The following is a 19,092-nucleotide window of genomic DNA, read 5'->3' as shown; positions in this document are numbered from 1 at the left end:
GCCATAGCATCCTTATTGTTGTAACTCCCAGATTGTGATACTGTCACAAAACTGTTGCTAGGCAACAAATGTGGTTACCAGGTCTCAGCGAATAGCTGAAGGGGAAAGCAAAGTGTTGCACCATTGTAGAGTAACCATAGCAATGACCTACTATTACAGACTAAAGAATTATCATTAACAATGTTAAAGTATCAGACAGAGGCCCCGAATCCAGAGACTTCCAGACAGTGTCTCTCTGCATAATTGAGTGATCTAGGAAGAGATTTAAACCGTTTAAAATCTATTCACTCATTATTTCTACAGGAGAGTCTTTGTTATTATTATTTTTATTTTTTAATTTAAAAAGTGTTCCGTTATAAAACTATTAGTTAAATGATATAAGCTCTCACAGGGAGTCAAAAACAGATTCATGTCCTCATCTGTTCTTACGTCTACATCAGTGTTATTTTTTACCTGTCTTAAAACTGAAGAAAGATTTTATTTGAAAAATCTGTACATTAGTGTTAAATTGAAGCCACAGAAAGAAGCTGTAGTAAAATAAAATAACTCCATAAATTGACAACCTGCATTTTGTGAGTTGAATTCCTCCTGACAAAATAGGAGGCCTAGATGCTCTTTCAGTAGTCACTGCTTTGAAACATTCTTTTTTTTTTTTTTTTTTTTTTAGCTTTTCTAAGACTGTCCCCTAAAACCCGTTTAAAAAAAAAAAAAATGTAGGCTCCTAGGACACTAAAATTCAACTTGTTTCTTTCTCTTGGGAAGCAAAGAAACGTGGGTGCTCTGCGGAGGGTGCAAAAGCCGGATTCCGAGCGCAGGGGAAACCAATCCCCGCGCGCGCCCAGCCTGGGGAAGTGGGTGGTTTCGAGGCGGGAGAGGGAGTGGCCCTTCCCGCCCAGCGCCTCGATTGGCCCGGAGGGGCTGGGGCCCCGGGGGCCGCCGGCCGCGCCTCGGGCGACCGCGGGGAAGGACCGGCCGCGGCCGCGCGTCGGGGACGTGCTAGGGGCTCAGGCCGGAGGCGGCGGAGTGCCGGGATCGCCACCCCGAGCGCCGCCAGCGGAGACGCGGAGTCGGTGGGCCGCAGCCTCCCTCCAAGCCCTGGGGGCCACGTGAACCCTCAGGTACAGGTGTGGTCCCTAGGGGTCGCGCGCCCTGGAGGGGTGGGGGCTGGGCTCCGAGGGCGGGGCGGGGCGCGGCGCAGAGGGCGCGGGCTCGAGGACAGAGAACCGGCGGCCTGGGCCTCGGCAGAGCCCGGCTGTCCTGTCCCACCTGCGCCGGCAGCACGAGAGGCCACCTCGTAACTGAATCTGTGCATTTTGCAGGCACCGACCGTCACGAGCTAACTTCCTGGAAGAGCTTCCCGTCTATTTTCAAGTTCTTTACCGAAGCCTCTGAGGCAAAGACCAGTTCCCTGAAGCCGACTCTGACGCGGCGCTCCCACCGAATAAAGCACGAAGAGCTGTAAGAGGAGAGCGAGCGAGACGGGGGAGGGGAAGCCGAGGAAGCACACTCGAGCATATGCATCCACACGTCTCCCCACCGCCTGTTGTCGGCGAGCAGACTCCCAGCCCCTCATTAGATTGTTTTCTTCCTAGAGCACAGGGTCGTGATATATACATCTAAATAGCGTTTTGCATTATTTCTAGATGAGTGCAACTGTCAAAGCAATATGGGTTCACTGGTCGTGCTTCCTGCGGGCTGTGCTCGGGCTTCGCGCTGCCCGTCAGCGCGCAGATGAAGGCCGACAGCGCCCTGCCCGGCGCGGCCGGCGCGCCTCTAATTGCCCCGATGGAGCCCGCGCCGGTGCTGCGGGGCGAGGGGCGTCTTCGCGGTCCTACCGCCCGCAGCCACGTAGCCGCCGCTCCGCTCCTCTCCCCCGGCCCCCCTTCCCCCTGATTCATGTCCATTTTTTGTTCCCCCCCGAACCGAACCGAAGGAAACTTTTATTCTAGACTTAAAACTCCCGTTTTAAGCAGTTTTTTCCCTAAGGGCGTCTATGTCTTTTTTTTTTTTTTAAGGAAGTCCCCCGCCTCCCAGGCCAAATTTAAATTCATAACGTGAATTCCGTGATGTACTGTGTAGTTTGGGGAGGGCAAATTGTTCTCTCCCTAACGATCTATTTTCATTTCGAGACCAGAAGAAAAACTGCATTAAAAAAATCTATAAAGTACCCAATCCACGTTATCGCTGAAAACCTTGCCAATTGAATACGAGACTTTACACAAGTCTCTAATTTCAGAAGAGATTGTTTAAACCAAAACATAATGATGAGCAAATCTTTTAAGTACATGTGGGAAAGGTTTCATTTTCAAGGGAATTTCCAACTTTATCATTAGAATTTACTTTTTAAAATATATAAGGTGTGTTGGGTAGCACTGTAATTTAGATAGCATACTTAAGTTTTGTTTAAATCTTAATGTGGAGGAAGTTTGTTGTTGTTAATCCTAAGTAGAGTGGTCTATTCTGAGCTTTCATAGAGTTAGACCTTTTTAGGGAAAGTATTTTTTATCGTCGTAAGGAAAAGGAATCTGTGCGCTTGAACCTTTTCCTTCTGAAAGGCTTAGTGGGGCTAAAATGATTCTTTTAGTTTTCTGCTTCAACAGAAAGGGAAAGACCTGGTGTGAAAGACTTTTCTCCTCTCAATCCAATGGTATAATTCGTAGTAGTCCACCTCCTCTGTAAGGTTTTGCCTTACAGTTTCAACAATTAAGTATTTTAACCCAGCTAGGATCTGGCCAACTCTGTGAAATATGAGGTGAAATAAGTTAAGATTTTGCTGACTTTTAAATTCACATGTTAAATCTTAACATTATTACTTTTTAAATTACTTGTAGAATTTAATTACCTAGTGAAGATTCTGCTTCTAATAAGTGAGGATCTGAAGATCTGAATTTAGTATTTTTTCATCCTTCTTTAAAGTATACGCAACAATATGCCTGCCTTATTTGAGGACACGATAAAATGTACCCAAAATAACTTAGAACTGTTTGACTCCTCAGAAAAATAACTTAAAATAACCACCTCATGGATAAAATGTTTTTATACTAGGAACCGATTTCAGCAAGTTTTAAAACTGGTAGTATCTGTGTTTGGTACACAAGTGCATTAATTAGTTCTCATAATTTTAATGATGGTAAATTAAGGTGATCTTTCTTTCAGTAATCTTATCTTTCGATGTTATTTTAGCAGAAACAACAGAGGAGGAAAAAGCAAAATGTCATTTTATCCAATTCCTTGGGTGGCTTAAAATGTGTAACCCCAGCAATGTCGAGCATGTTGCTCTGCAGTCTTTTCTGTTTTAGAAGTAATAGTGAACTGTAAAATAATGGTACCTTCCACGGAGAGGATTTGAGAATTGATGTGGATTGAATATATTTTTTCCAAGTGTTATGAATTGTGTGCTGTTTTCAGAATATGAAAATGTTCACAAGAAACTAATTTTATTGCATTTTTAAAATCAGCACTTGTACAGTACTCAATTTGTGAAGCTTCTGCAGCTGAATTAGAGCAAATATGCTCAGGTTATAAACCAGATCACTCCTATTTCTTCTCTTCAGTTTTCTCACCCCTCTTTTTTAAAAAACCTTCACTTGTAACTAGAGTACATCACTGCTTAGTTGCCGTTAATACTTTAAAACTACTGGGTTGTTAGGCCTTGTTTAACTATCTATAGAGAGCTATCTGCAAACTTAAGTTGTGTAAATGTAATTTCTACTTGTGGATCTGCGCTCTTGCAACCCAGAGGGAACTAGGCAACCCGTACCAGACCTCCAACTGATTACTGATAAGATTCCTTGTAATGTAGAATCTTTTAACCTGTTGATTATGGGTTTGTTGGTATAAATATAATATTATTTTCACCTCAGTTTTCCTGGAATAACAACAGTCAGTTGGTAGTAGCCCGCCTGCTTGGACGAGACAAGGGTTAACAATGTTTCTTCTCTGCTCTCCCATTTTGGTTTCTTTAAGACAAGTTTTCAGGAGAGTAGAGGTTTAAAGTTAGGAAGTGGGCTTTTCTTTTTCTTTTTTTTTTGAATTATATAATGAGTTCTTAGAGGAAGTGGAATGGGAAGCAAGGAGTTGTTGATCAATCTAAGGTTCAGAATAGAACTGTTAAAACTTAAAAGCCAGATACTGGCTTTGGAGCTTTCTAAAGGTACTTAACTATACAGCCGTTAAAAGTTTTCATGGATATTTGAAGGCGGGGGGGGGGTAGATCTTCTTGTATTAATTGTTCTTTTCTCAAGTTTCTGCCTTGTGCTTCAACTTGGATTGCATTATTGTTTATACCAAAAGAAAAGGAAACTAAAGCACAGGAGTTTCCTATATATTATATATTTCTGTTTACTATTTTAAAATAAAAACAATTTTCCCAATATCCGGTGACTTATTATTCTTGTTCAGAAGCTCATTTAATCACTCACAGAGGTCAATAAAAGCAGAAACTTAATAAGAATGATGGGAGAGCATTTATCAATATTTTAAACCTATAGTTATTTATTATTACTATTATTGTTGCTGTAAGGTAATATCTTAACTTCAGTTGAGTCAGTATTTACCTTGGAACTTTCACAAAGCTTTTTAAAAGATATTTGGTTTTAAGACCTAAAATATCTCCTTAGCTACAAGGAAATTCGAACCCGTTGTTAAACTATCATTTTATAAAATATACTTTACTATATACGGTAAACAATTGTGTTTTCCAAAAGGACTCTGTTGAGGTTAAATTGCTCCCAAATCCCTATATAGGTCCTTGATGTAGTACATCTAATCTGAAAATACCTTGTTTATGTTTATTTCACAGCTTTTCCTTCTTTAAAACCTGTAACTTTTTTGAGAGAGTGTGGGTGACAAAATATGTTAACTGTATTATCAGTGCTAATAAATTAGATTTTTTCATTTTTCTCTGGATTATCTGGGGTTGCAGTCCAGACACATGTGTGTCTCCGGTTGGAATCATAGTTTGTAACTGTAGACTGACAGGTTCCTTTTGGTGTCTGTAATCCTGGTTCATTTAAGAAAGATTACTATTACAGAAAAGCTAAAATTTTCTCAAAAATTTTCCCTATGCCTTTGTAGAGAAAAATGTCTTTAAATAAATGTGATATAGTCTCATTTTTGAAATATGGGTGGCAAAAAAAGGATAATAGTAGTGGTTATTTTATGATTACTTATTAGGAGGTATAATCATATAAAATAAAAGACTCCAGGAGGTACTCCCTTTCAAAAATTGAATACTTTCCTTCCTTCCTTCCTTCCTTCCTTGTATAGTGTGACTGAGTGGGAGTCTCTTGAATTGTTCGTCTTCCTTTTATCTAATATTCTATTAATCTCCAAAAAGATCAGTTTGAGTCTGGGAAAGGGTTTTTAATCAACACTTCACAGAGCTTAAAGCTACCCTACCTAAAGCGTTAGCTTTGTTAGGCGGTTTTAGATTTAAAGCATTGCAACTGTCATGCACTGTACTAAAAGTAAAGAATGTACACCAAGTGGAAGATGTTGAAAAGAGGGAAATAGCACAAAGTCGATTAACAGAGATTCGAGAATAGAAGTAGCCATCAAAGCATTCCAGCGTTTATCTCGAAATCTATGTAGGATAAAAAAAAAAGGCAACAATGATAGTTTTAAACCTCACACTTAGGAGAGATGAATGTTGATTTAATTGATTCATTTGGATCGATGTTTTTAAAGTTTCACACCACTGATCTTTCATGTAGTGATGTCTTTAGCAGTCAGTGGTCTGACATGAGCCTTCTCAGATTTCATCAGTGGGACTCTCCATGACATCTGAAATTATGCAACAGCCTTCGCAATGGTAACTTTGGAATTGGGAGACCTTGATGCCAAAGAGCATGGTTACATTGAAGAACTCTTGTTAATTCTTAGCACAAAGGTTTTAGAGGAGTGGTAATTATAAATGAACCTTAAAGGTTAAAGTAACCAAATATTATGGAGTGGGCTTTAATTGCTAGATAGGAGAGAATCGTACTGAAAGTTTGACCATTAAGTGGATATCATGCAGTGACCAGTCTTTTCCCCTTGAATGGAAAAAAGCTTGAAAATGGAAATTTGACTTAATCCATGAGGCCTTCCAGGCAACTTTTCCCAGTCCTTTGCCTTGAGATTTGTGAAAAACCTTTCACTATATTCTTTGTATTGTTGGAGTTGAGTTCTATTTGAAACATGTTTCTAGAAAAGAAATCTAGAGAGGCCCTGCATCTTTCTTTCCAGATCATTCCACTTTTTCTTCCTTGGCTAATACATTGGGTAATATGGGAGACTGTCATAGGTAAAATAATGTTGAACTGTACTTTGTAGCCAGCCTGCAGTACCAATACAAAGAATCTGAAATGAAAAGACAACCAACACCCCAAGAATGATATGTCTCTTTTTAAAGTTTACAATTTGAATAATGAACTTGGATAGAAACTTGGCAGGAAAACAAACCATGGCACCATCACATCACCAACCATTTTCACTTTTCTGTCCAATTTCAGAGTGCATGTGTTTGTGAGTATTTCACTAGATCAGTGACAGCTCTTTATTTGCATAATTATATGCTCTGGTCTGAAGAGAAAACTAACCCCCAAATTTCATGGGTCACCAAACTGCAACAATCAATGTTTTATCACATATGCTAAGCAAAATCTAAGAAGCTATATGAAGTTTCTTGGGGAGTTTTTACTCCTCAGAAAATTAAAGCGTTTTCCTCTCCTGAATAGATTCAAAATCTTTCCAAGTTCTTTGTAACTGAATTCTGTTTGAAGGCAAAACTAGAGATTAACATGTAGATCTGGATCTTAGTCTCACTAGCATTACTTCAAAGTGGCTTAAGAAGAGCAGCATTTTTGGAACACTAAACTTTTAAATTCTAAGTACTGTCCTTCATGCTATCAGGAAAAAAATTATTGGCCAAATTATGATTAGCCAAAATGAAGCCCAAATTAACTACAATTGAATATGAAGTTCATTTCCTTCTATGAAATACTCAGGGTTTTTTTTTAAAGACCTAATAGGAAAATATGTATATATGTATATATGCATAGATGTCTGTATGTATGTGTACACACATGCATACACATATCCATCCATGGGGTACATATGGCCATTCCACCAGGATAGACAACATATACAGTATGTGTATGTCTTTTCAGTGCTGGTAACATAGTAGGTACTCCGTATATGTTGGTCACCAGGATTGTTTGTAAACTTATTTTCTTTTAAATAAATTTTTCATGTTCAAATTCTGCAAGGCTTTGTAATAAATATTTTTGAATGCCTCAAGTTCATTTGCATCTGTAAATTATCTGTATGTAATGTGTATCAGTGTTTAAGGTTGGCTTTATTTCATTAAAGAAAAATTGATTCAAACTGTTGGTGTTTTTAGTTTATAGGCAATCTGCCAGACTTGAAATAAACTAGAACATAGAGACACATGCAGAGAGTGACTCTTCGTTATGGAGTTATTAAAAATCCTGGAAAATGTGCTTTTACCTAGCCTCTTAAGGAATATACTAAGTGCATGATTTAATTCTACTGCAAAAGGACTTAGGTCTGTATTTCATTTAAAAGCATATAGTACAATGTGTTTTATTTAAAGCGATCTGTTAGTAAGAATATATTGACAGTTTCTTTGTCAGGTAATTTACTGTCATAAGAAAAACATTAGAAAAAAGGAAACATTGAGCTAAGAAATTTAAGAATTGCATGGTTTTGAAGTATTTTATTCTCTGTCTTGGAGAGGGAGGAGAGGTCTCTAGGTCAGGCATCAGAAATTTTCTAAAATGTTCCTATTATTTCAAGCAAAAGAGAAACCAGTCTCTCCCAAGTTCTTAACTAAAGTTGAATTACAAGTGGAAGACACTTTCTTTCTCTTCTAGTGCAAAAACTTACACATCTGCTTATCAGGAGCACTGTCCACAATCATCACACCTCACCTTGTTGCTGTCCTTCCAAAATGTTCACCTAGTTATACTCCCTCTGTACCACCCCATCATCTACCTCCCCAATAACTGGTGCTTGCTGTCTTGGATTCCTCTGGGTGAAAATTCCTCAAAACTGAATCTGTAAAAACAAATAAATAAATACAAGTTTAGCTTTTTTGTCAAACATAATGAGTTAGTAAGCAAATGAGTTAATGTTGCTGTCTGACTAAGCATTAAAGAGTGAAAAAGAGTAGAACCCTTCTAGGTTACAATTTAAAGATTTTTAAGTTGGGGACCTATGTGCCTCTGAGATCAATTTGCATTTTATTTTTAATGTATAAACTCTTAAAAGGAAAATAATAGACAGTACATATACCTAATTACTTTTTTTTTCTCTATTTGACCTTTGTGGGGACCTTGCTATGAGTTTCAGATAGAGTTCTCGGTTTTCTCTTCTGCCTGAGACACAGAAAAATCTGTTATTTCCTATAGAATTCCACACATGAGGTGATTGACCCTATAGCTGAAAGGGCTTTCTCTTTTTATCATTTTCATTTCTTTTTGCTCAAGTACCACCTAATCCCATTGTGCCTGAAAAAGGTATCTACGATCCAGTTCATCTTCATGTACCTCCAAATAATTTTCCAAAGGCTTGTTTACTTCTTTGTCTTATTTTAACTATAATTACATAAAATGGCTTTTTCCCAGTAAATGTTCCCACCTTCTCTAGGTCCCTAGATAATCAGAATTTATCAACTGATGAAATATTGATGGTTTGTTGTAGTGGTTTTCGTTTGGGGGTTTTGTGGGGGGTTTTGTGGGGGTGGTTTTCTTTTGTTTGGTTTTGGTTTTGGTTTTTTGCTTTGCCTCAATACATTACTTAATATCATCCCCTGGAATAGCCAGATCTAAAAATAACCCTAGCACAGGGTGTCACAATTTGGCTTTCATACAGTTTCAAAGGAAAACCATTAAAAATGCATTGATCTCACAAATATTGATCTAGTGCTTGATATCAAATATCAGATGAGATGCTGTCAGTTGCTGCGGATCATTGTGTCAGCTGTTTGAATTCTTGTCCCTTTCCTTCTTCATTGTCACATGGATTCAAGTTGCTAAGGCTAAGATTTTTCATGGTTAATATAATTAAGATAAATTGTTTTCCTGTTTTTCTGGGTTGACAAAACATAGTAATATTCTACCTGAAATTTTGTCACATAATTTCACATATATATACACAAACGTAAACTTTTTGTAAAACAAAACAAAACATGTATTTTACACATATGTAAAAACCTATATATGTTTTCTCTCTCCCTCTCCTCCCCACCTCTTTTAACAAAAGTGTGATTTACTTCCTAGGTAAGCTATGTTTCTATTTAGTTCTTTATCCTAATTTTGAAATACTTTCTATTTGCATCTTGCTTTCTTTCTGGGCACCTGTCTTTTAAGAAATCAAATCTGTTTTAAGAGAATGCAGTTGTTACAGTACCATTTTGGAACTTAAAATGAAATCAACCATTTCAAATTCACACACGCACACACACACACAATAGATAAATTGCTCCTTTTATTTTTGCTAACAAAAAAATATAACTGCAGTATTTGGCCAGCGTGAAGTTTAGAAATTTATTTAAATGAAATTGGATCTATATATTTTTAATACTTTCTCGATAAACTCATCATCTAACAGGCTAAGTCATGCTGTGCTTTTATACGGTATCAAACCTGGAAATAGCTAAGTGCCTTTGGATACGTTTAAGTCTCAAATCACCTTTTTTCTTTCCGCCTTCCTCTTTACTTGGTACGTCAAGAATTGATTATTACATTACTTTGAAATATTGGAACACTTTAAGGAGGAAACCGTCCTGTAATGACCGGTTACCGCTGCTGTCTGACTCAGCAGTGCAGGCTGAGAAATAGGGGAGAACCCTCGTAGAGTGCTGTTTAAATTGTACATCCATATGCGTATTTTCCACATTCATGGGAAGAAAATCAAATCCCAGCGGCAGGAGTGCTCGGTTTCTCTTCCCCCTTTTACACCTGAGCTCGGTTTGGGTGCAGCGAAATGAAGCGAAATGAAGCCGCGTTCTTCCCAGCACCATGGACAGCACCCAGCGCGCCCCCTTCCCTCTCCCCTCCGCCAGAACCCCGAAGTTCCGGCGCTCGCCTGATTGCTCTCTCCGACCACCCCCTCACCATAGGAAACTGGCGCTCGAAATCTTAGGATCTGAGCCCAAAGCGACAACGGGTTTAAAAAGTATACAGTTTGTCGGTGCAGAGTCTTGCTTGCTCCGTGCCCAGTGTTAACTAGAGTGCCACAGATTTGACACACCGTTTGCCTGCTCCCCGAATTTGCATCTACTTTATAATGAAAGCAGCGCCACTCTCAGTCATTTTCGTGGCAGAAGTCTTATCCACAACTTTTCTTTGGCCAACTTCTCACAACCACCCCTTAGCTGGCCAGAGCTGTACCGGCACCGGTTTAAGAGCTCTGTACTGTGAGCCCATTCTCCCTGGGCTGGTGATCTCTGTCGCGAGAGACCTGTGGACCAAGAGCTGTACTTTCAGACCCACTGGGCCCTCGGTCCCACGGCTCTGTCCGTGGCTGGAGCCGTCTCACCCGGGTGCGCCCAGGTACTGGTTAATTACCGCCCGGTAGCAGGTGGCTGTGCAGCGGGCGCACGGCCGGCGGCGCGCTAAAGAGCTTGACAGAAACTTATCTGACAGCACTAAAAGGGGGCGCGTCGTCTGGCTCAGTACCCACCACCACCTCTTTTCCTACTTTCAGACCTCGACTCCAAGCTCCAGATTTCGGCATGTCTCCCTCTTTGGCTCTCCTTTTTACTGTCGGGTTAAGCAAAATACAATAAAGGAAGATCACTTTCGTGTGGTGTCTTTTTCATTGCATGATCTCCCTAGCAACCTTTAAGTCACCACTCTGAAGACAAGACTAGTTTTTAAAGATTTCAAATTGCGCCTTCCTTTATTGAAACTTGCCTCACTTGTTGGACTTGAAGTGAAATCTCTTCCCTCCCTCTGGAACCCTGTTCTAATCATCTACTCTCTTGAACCGACTTTGAGGACCAAAGTATTACATTTAGAGCAGGCAAGACGGCCAAAAACAAATTTCTATTAAAATATCGATTGTACAAAAGTCGTTTCAAATCAACTTAATCCAAACTTTACCAGAAAGGGCCAGGAAAGTGAAAAAGGGAGAGCATTCTGGTATCTTACAGTAAGAAGTTTCTTTCCTCTAAAATAGCCTCGACAAACCGATTACAAAATTGCTTTTGTATAGTAACATGAATTACAATGCCTTTCAGGATAAAATGATTCTTTATTTAGCATAGTATTACAATGACAAATTTCTGTGACTTCCTCAGCTTAGTGGCAATTCAGCTTCAAAACACTCTATTTTTCTATCCCATAAGACATACAAATATTTTATTAAATATTTCATAGGTTAACAATTCAGTCTGTTTTCTCACACAGCGCTGCCTACACAAAATTTTTGCCCCCTTTTTAGTGTGCCAAGTCACTGCTGAGTTATCCCCAAAGATAATTTTTTCTCATAGTTTGGTCACTCTTGTGGTCTCAAGAGTCGTTTTGCCCAAATTCTAAGACGAGTCCGTGCTACAAGAGAAACTCGGCCACACCGGGAGCTATTTTAACTAGCCGCACGACCCTCCTATGAAAACCAGGGAAATGCATTGTGGCAGCTGAAGTGTGCAGGGTAACAAAGGGGACCTGTTGAATAACGGTAACTTGGAAACTCGCATATTCTAGACTGGGGATCCACCTCCCAGTTGTGAAACTACAACTGAAATATCTCCATAATGTTTGAATGTCTTTGGTTGGTGTATTTTTACGGAATTTATTCTATGAACTGGGTTTCCATCTTTGGATAAGTGAATATTTCATTCTTACCTTCCAGAGGTTCAGGAACAAGAAAGAGAATCAGGTGTGGAGAAGGACATGGAACTTTCCTCTGTTGGTGTGGGGAACTTGTGGAGATTTGGGTGGAATAGAGAGCAGTTATTGAACTCCTGGGTGCCTAGCATTTGTTCCTTCAATCTGGGTTTTTGGGAAGCTCTTTCCTTCACTGGCGATTTCCCTTATGACCCGCGGACAGGGTGGCTAAGATCTCTATTTAATTAATCAGGAATTTCTTTTTTTTTAAAGTGTATTCTTGACAGAGTTTCAGAATGATGTTTCCGGGTTATTCTATGTTAATTAGAAACTCCCAGACCTGGGTGGATATTTCAGGACCACTTTGTCAGAAAAAAACTGTGGCGAAAAGAAGTGCAAGAAAACTTGATTTTCTTGTTTTCAAAAGACAAATCAATGAAAACACTGAGTGATACTGATTAGGTCCCCCTGAAAAGGAGGTTCTCCAGTGATGTTTGCTCACCACCTGCATGTGTTCGATGAAACTTTAAACCATTTTACAGCATACATGGCCATTCCCCCCGCAACACACACCTTATCCCAGCTTTTTCTTTAATTCCAACCCCACTCTTCTAGAGGGTTGTTTCTGTCCTATCCACTTTTTTCCTCCTTCAAAGTCTTTTAAAATAAGTTTCCTGTCTCTTGCCCATTTGTCAATGTCAAATATGCACTGCCTATTTAGTTAAAGTGTGTATTTCATATGTTATAAAAGAATAGCCTTCTTTATTTGGTTTCTTGGAAATCAATAATCTCTTAAACACTTTCCAAGACCCCTTGGGGAAGGGGGAAATCTAAACAATAACTATCAAACTTCAACATGACAATATTGGTTAAAATCTGCAGGATGATCATGCAAGTTCGGGTAGGTAATAGGGAATGTCTTCCTATCCCGAGATAGGAAGGGACCCAAGGTATCTGATGCCAGGCTCCATCCTCTGCAACTTGCCCAGGGAGCTAGCCATCTTGGAGAATCGGGAGTTGATTCTAACCTAGCTTACAAGACATCTTAATAGCCAGACTGGTCTACAAATGACTGAGCTGAGAGATGGCTGTATGACCACAGGGATGTTGCAAAATACATTTACCCCCATTAAAAGAAACATCATGATTTCTGTCTTTCCTGACATAATTAAAGGCTTGGGTAACACTCTCTTATTTTGTCTCGTGCTGTGAAAAATATCATCTACGCCTCTGGTGAATAAAACTTTAAAATAAATCCAGCAGTTTAATTTCTGCTTTTTGAAGTTAGGCTGTATGTGAAGAAATAGAAAAAGCATTAGAGCAACTGAGTCACACATTAGCTATCTAGCAGTTTAACATTAGAGAAGAGAATACACCTGGTTTTCAACTTACCCAACTTTTAAAACTAGATGTGTTCCCGGAAAAATAATACCTGATTGGATTAAATTTGCAGGAGATTATAAACTAAGCTCTCAAGAAGGTAATAAAATATATGAAATCTCTTGAGTAAATGGTTAGGAGAGATTTAGAAGCGTTTGAGGATCTGGTGATCCATTGGAAGCAGAGCTTACTCAAATTTGAATTTTCATGATCAACTTTCAACCCTGAGAAAACGAGAGCCATTTGCCTAACTTAATCTGGCACATATGTTTGCACCAGTAGCAGGTTTTTTGGTTTGTGGCTGGGGCCGATCAAGTTGTAAATTTTCCGCTTTAGGTTTTCAGCGCCTGCTAGTTTCAGCCTAACACCTAAAGAGAGACCGCGGGGTTCTCCACCAAAGCAGCCAAGGTTTGACAAAAGGTTTCCAAACCACCCAGCTCTGAGTGTTATTGATTTTCCTAAAGATGGAACATTTCTATACAAATTAGCTCTCTAAATCCTAAAAGCAAGTAGCAAGTTAAACTCTCTTTTGTTAAAATGTTTGTAAAATATCTACATAGAAGGTTTTTTTTTTTTTTTCCATTTTCTTCCTCACCTGCAACCTTTTCTTTAAGGGACGCACAATGGTTTGAGAGCGATGGGTGCTGTGAAAGTGACATCTTCATTCGACAAAACAACATACAGGTCCTTTTGGCTCACCTTAATTTTTTTCCATCAGAAACTTAGAACTATTGGTTTTGTCTCTTTGTGCTTCAACACAAAGAAGTATTTTTTTAAAAAGTGTTTTGAATATCTGAGAAGAATCACCTAGTGATTAAAATAAATATACATTAGAATCCACAAAAAGCCCTTCACAAGCTTTATGGTAGCTTTTATTACTAATATAAAAACACATTTCTTTGTGGACATGAATTGTAGTTATTTGGGCTTTAAACAAATTGTAATACTTTAAAATCAATGAATGGCATGCCATAATGATAAATGAAAGTAATAAGTTCCCTAAGATTAGCTTAACTCATCTTGAAATGGAAATAGGTAATAGTAGTGGGAGCGGGAGGTGAGCTCTTGGTGGTAAACCTCAAGGACGGTAAATAACCATCTGGACCTGCTGATTTATCTTCTTCCTGAAAACCTCAATCAGATTACTGGAGGAAAAGTTACAAAAGTGCTTTTTGAAATGCATCAGAACGGATAATTGAGCCATAAATGTACCCTAAATTCAGGTGCAGGGTTTCACTCAATTTTATTATTATACGGATTAAGGTGGGCAGCTCCCACCTGGGCGCTACCTTCATCAAAAAGTGAACAAGGGTGACAAAAACAAGGGCGGTGATAACATTACCAGCACTGTGCTAATCAAATGCCCACAACTAGTTGAGAACAACGGTGCTAACTAAAAAGCCGCTTTAATTCTGAAATGGAAGGTCCTGAGACACCGAGCGCCATCTAGCAAGCAAAGTTAGAATCAAAGTCAAGCGCAGAGCACAGAGCGACTAGGGAATTGGGAGGTAAAGATGCATTCGCTGCGACTTAACCACTGGCCCAGTCTCACCTGAGCCCAGCGCTACCTGCAGGTTTCTGCTCTTTGCCCCACAAACCAGCTCAAACAGACTTGACTACTGAGGTGAGACAGACCCTTTCTGCCTCAGGCTAAGGCTAAAGGACAGCTCCTCACAGGCTTGCTTATTGTCTTTAATTAGAACAAGCGGCCTTTCCGTTCCCCCCATCCCCACCTCCAAAACCAGCGCAGCATCCAACTAATTCTGCACCTTCCTCTCCAGGTGGGCACAAAGAGCAGTGCCTGAAAGGCTCACCTTGGGCTGACATGACTCCCAGGGCTTCAGCACACAGGAAAGCACATCGCTGGGAAATCCTAGCAGGATTTGAGAAGTCATTCTGAGTTTACAAGGCTGCCCAGACGTCTCCTGACACACAATTCGAGCCATCTCTGAGTGGCATAAGACACAGATTTCCTTAACAAGCCACGACTGGTCATGGAAACTGAATGCAACCTTCAAAATATAAATAACATAACTTTATTCTTCTCTAGGCAACCGGGTCTTTGATATTTCCTTTGGCTGAAGAAAAGTCAAAGGTAGCCAAGATGCTGCCAAATATCCCTGTTAGTTTGTAGCTTGAGGGGGAAAACAGCACTTTCCCCATCTTTTAGGTTTGAATGATGTTACCTAATTATATGAATATTCTGTGGAACTTGGCTAACAAAACACAGCTTCTGAGATTGTGATATGAAGAAAGTAAAGAACGGTTTGCTGGTTTCTGTATAGGCAAGAATCCCATATTTTTCTTTTAAACTAGTTGACCTGAATGCAAAAGGCTAAGGGGTTCATCTCATGTCTGCTTTCTAAAGTACTTGTGTTGATTCTTTCTGGAATTTCATTTTAAGATCGGTGGTGGGGGAACCCGTGTATGTACATGTTAGCCTTAAACTACGCCTAATCTCCTGCTATTGAATATTGTCTTTATAATAACTCATCGATTCACATTGTTCTTAGACTACGGAGCCAGAGCTTGGCTTTTCTATTGTTCTGTCCCCTGCTCCAACCCCACACATACAAATTTTCCCAATTAAGTGTTTTGTGAAAATAAACCAACCAACCAAACAAACAAACAAAAACCTTAGAAAAATGAATATTAAAATATTCCAGTTGATTTTTAACTGCTACTCCAGTCTCAGGTTAGCTTCTCAGTGAAAAAAGGCAAGACATAATAGATATGAAATAACAATTCTCTTTATTTTCTACTCTGCTATTTACTGTGCAAAACAATCACAATGAGAATCAAGGAAGTGTTAGATAAGAATATGCTCAACGTGCTCAGTAAAACATCTCCACAGGTTATAGTGTTAGAGGAAGAAAAATCCCACAAAGATCATAACCCACCCAACAAACCTAAGCCAATAAGGAGCTTAAGCTACAATTTACAAAACATCTAAAACATTTCTATGAAACCTCCTCGTCTCCTTATGCCTGAAAACATATGTCAAGATCTGAAGATAGAAACTGTAGACACAATTCACACTGCCTCTTCTTCCCCTCTTCCTCTCTGAAGTTCAGAGATATTCCCAGGCCAGTCTTGCCTTGGATCACAATAAAAATTTAACTTTTTTTGTTATTGGTGTCTGATTAAATAGCACATTTCTCCCATCAACGTCTTCTTAAACACGGAAACTTCTCCTAGACAGGGTACCCAGCTGTTTAATTTAACATTGATTTATTGCTTTTAAAAGTAAATTTACACACATGCCAGCAGCGCTCCGTTTTGTTTCCCCAGACTCTGAGATTTATTTTCTACTTAGCGCTTGTCTGACAAAACAATGTCCTTTAACTTTATTACACATCGATGAGGAAATCTGTCTTATTTTTGTTCAGATTTATTGCTGTGTTGCTTGTGGGGACTTTTGTGATCCAGAAAGGCTGAGGTCCGAAAATAAATAGAAAATTAAATAGAGCTGATCACAAAATAACAGTCAAAACCTAGAATATGGCCCAGCATATTCCAACCTGCTGAGGGGTGAGGTGGGGTGGAGGATGAAGCTCCCTTCGTGAGCACAGTTACTCAAGAAGGAAAATATTACTTTAATGGGCAAATAGCATTTGAAAGTTAAGTAGCCAAACCTGGGTTCTGTAAGGTCTCCAAGTTCTTGGTTAAAATGTATTTGGAACTAGAGGGCAGGGAGGTGCATCTGCATGATCCCCAGCCCATGGCTGCCTTACCTCCATGCAGGACTCCCAATTATCACATGTTTGTGATGACTGAGCCCAAGGGAATTAAGATGGACTTTGAAGCAGCTTTTACGGTACACTTCATCTACATTTGGGTTTTCTTTAGTTCTCATTAAAAGGGCCACTTTCTTCTTTTCATTGATATACTGTCTTTGTGTCCTTCATTTCACACTCTTTTAAAAAGTTCTCTCATCAGATCAAGTGCAAAAAGGAGGGATGACATAATAACCATCATAATCATGATAACAACAACAAACAACTGGTACTGTGGGTTTAAATCTTTTTTAAAAGAAGGTTTTCTCCTCTATAAGGCATGCATGGTCCTCCAACACTACTTTTTTCTTAAACCTGAGGTTGAGAATGGAGATAATAAACGTGTTTCTAAGGTTAAGTTATAAATCCAGGCAGGCTTTAAAAATCGGCGCGTGTGTGATGAGCTCTACTCGCCCAACCTGATTTCTCAGAGGCATCTGACACCTTAGAGGTGTTCAAAAAAGGACACACTCTTTTCTAGTAAGAAGTAAATCTGTGATAGGTTTTGTTATTGGGGTGAGGGGAAACTTTCTTTCCCTAACAAACATATCATCTTTAACTAAAGACCTCTGTCCGAGAGCTTGACTTATCCACTCTGGTCAGTGAGTCCACAAAAACATGTTAAAATGTTTTCAATAATTTTTACCAACTCAAGAAGATTTTTTCAAAGTTTAATGCATCATTCTTTCTCCTGAAATACACCAAGACACGTTGGCACACGCACTTCCTACCTTAAAAAGAAAGAAAGAAAAAAGAAGGGAAAGAAAAGAAGAGAAAAAAGAGAGATGTCTGTCTTTAAAGGGAGGGGAGGAGGAGTGACTTCGAAACCTTGAAAATTCTCCTGTGCGTATGCGGAGCTTCTCCCCACCCGCCCCTCCCCGTTTGCTCTTTGAAAAGGAGTCCTGTCACTCAGAAAGGAGCTACTTCTTCCACCTCCTTCCCATCCACCCCCAGGCCGGTCCCCCCTCAGCCTCGCAGCCTGGCCCCGGCCCACCCCGCGGCCCTCCCCGCGCACACAGTTTCTTCCGAGTGCTTTTCAAGCAAGAGCTGGAGAGATGAGACGTGCGGCTTCTCCAACGCGGAGCCAGACAAGTACTTCTCATCCGGGCGGCGCGCGGCCCGGCGCAGCCAGCGCGAGGCCCGCAGCGCTTTTTATGTCGGGAAGCTACCCGGCACCCCCGGGTCAGCCGCCCCTCCCAGCGGGGGCTCGCGACGCGGCGCCCGGGCCTGTCACGTGCCCGCGCCCCGCGCCCCACGGAGCCCTTTGTTCGGCCTTGGTGCCCACGCGCGGCCGCGGCGGCTGGGCGGTGCCGCGGGAGGGATGCTCCGGGATGACCGCCGGGCTGGCCCGGCTCGGCCTCAGCTCGCTGGGACGGGCCCGAAACACCTTGACCGGACGCCCCAAACGCTGGGCAAATCGAGATTCCCGGCACTTTGGGGGAAACGGACCTGGGCCACCCCCCATGTTTCAAACCCAACGCACAAAGGGGGGTGAAGGGCCCAGGGAGGGCGCACTCCTCATAGGAGTGTAACCACTGCGCCGACTTCCCTCCTCCTTTCCATTCCGCCTCACCAGTTTCTCGTCTTTTTTTTCTCTTCTCTTACCCTCTGCCACGCTCAGAGGCTCAGTGGGTGGGAGTGTGTGTGTGTAAATGTATTTGTGTGTGTGTGTGCGGTTAGGTGGAAATTTCATAAGAATATGCTCGACACTTATAAACTTGCCAGGATGGGGGGAGCATACTCTCGAGTAAAGGCAGTGGAGGGAGAGTTTATGCGACTTATTTGGGAGGAAATAGGGGGTCAGATTTGGTCTAAGTGGAACATCTGCAAAACATTCAAGCAGCTTATTCAACAAAGAATCTAGCCATTTATTGTAGAAATAATAAAAAGCCACTAATGATTATGGTTCCCACCCCTTCCCCCAAAAGGCCAAATCCTAATGAAATAATTCAAAGGTAGGCCTCATTTCCTAATAGTGGAATTAAACAACAACAAAAAAGAGCCCAACTAAACTTTCCAGCTCTGCCTTCTTAAGGGCCTGGGAACCTTGCTGAGAAATTAGGTAAATAAAAGGCGAGTTGGAATTTCTGTTGAGCTCAGGC

General features: G+C 40.6%; 1 protein-coding gene across 7 annotated transcripts in view; it reads left to right on the top strand.

Annotated features, from left to right (window-relative positions):
• ARB2A (ARB2 cotranscriptional regulator A) overlaps positions 1 to 19,092 on the top strand; it is a 451,132-nt gene that overhangs the window by 415,135 nt on the left and 16,905 nt on the right. For 2 of the 7 annotated variants that reach the window (XM_081233584.1, XM_081233581.1), the window contains one exon: positions 1,320 to 4,373. The exons of the other annotated variants lie outside the window; for them this stretch is intronic. In XM_081233584.1, coding sequence (XP_081089710.1) covers positions 1,320 to 1,462 — 143 coding nt within the window. In that variant the 3' untranslated portion in view covers positions 1,463 to 4,373. Of the gene's footprint in view, positions 1 to 1,319; positions 4,374 to 19,092 lie in introns of those variants that run through there. 7 annotated transcript variants of the gene reach the window in all.

This window comes from Mesoplodon bidens, assembly GCF_964165515.1.
Source record: "Mesoplodon bidens genome assembly, chromosome: 4".
In the NCBI taxonomy this organism is placed as follows: Eukaryota; Metazoa; Chordata; class Mammalia; order Artiodactyla; family Ziphiidae; genus Mesoplodon; species Mesoplodon bidens.
Note: the sequence above shows the minus strand (reverse complement) of the source record. Positions and strands in the feature narration are given on the sequence as shown.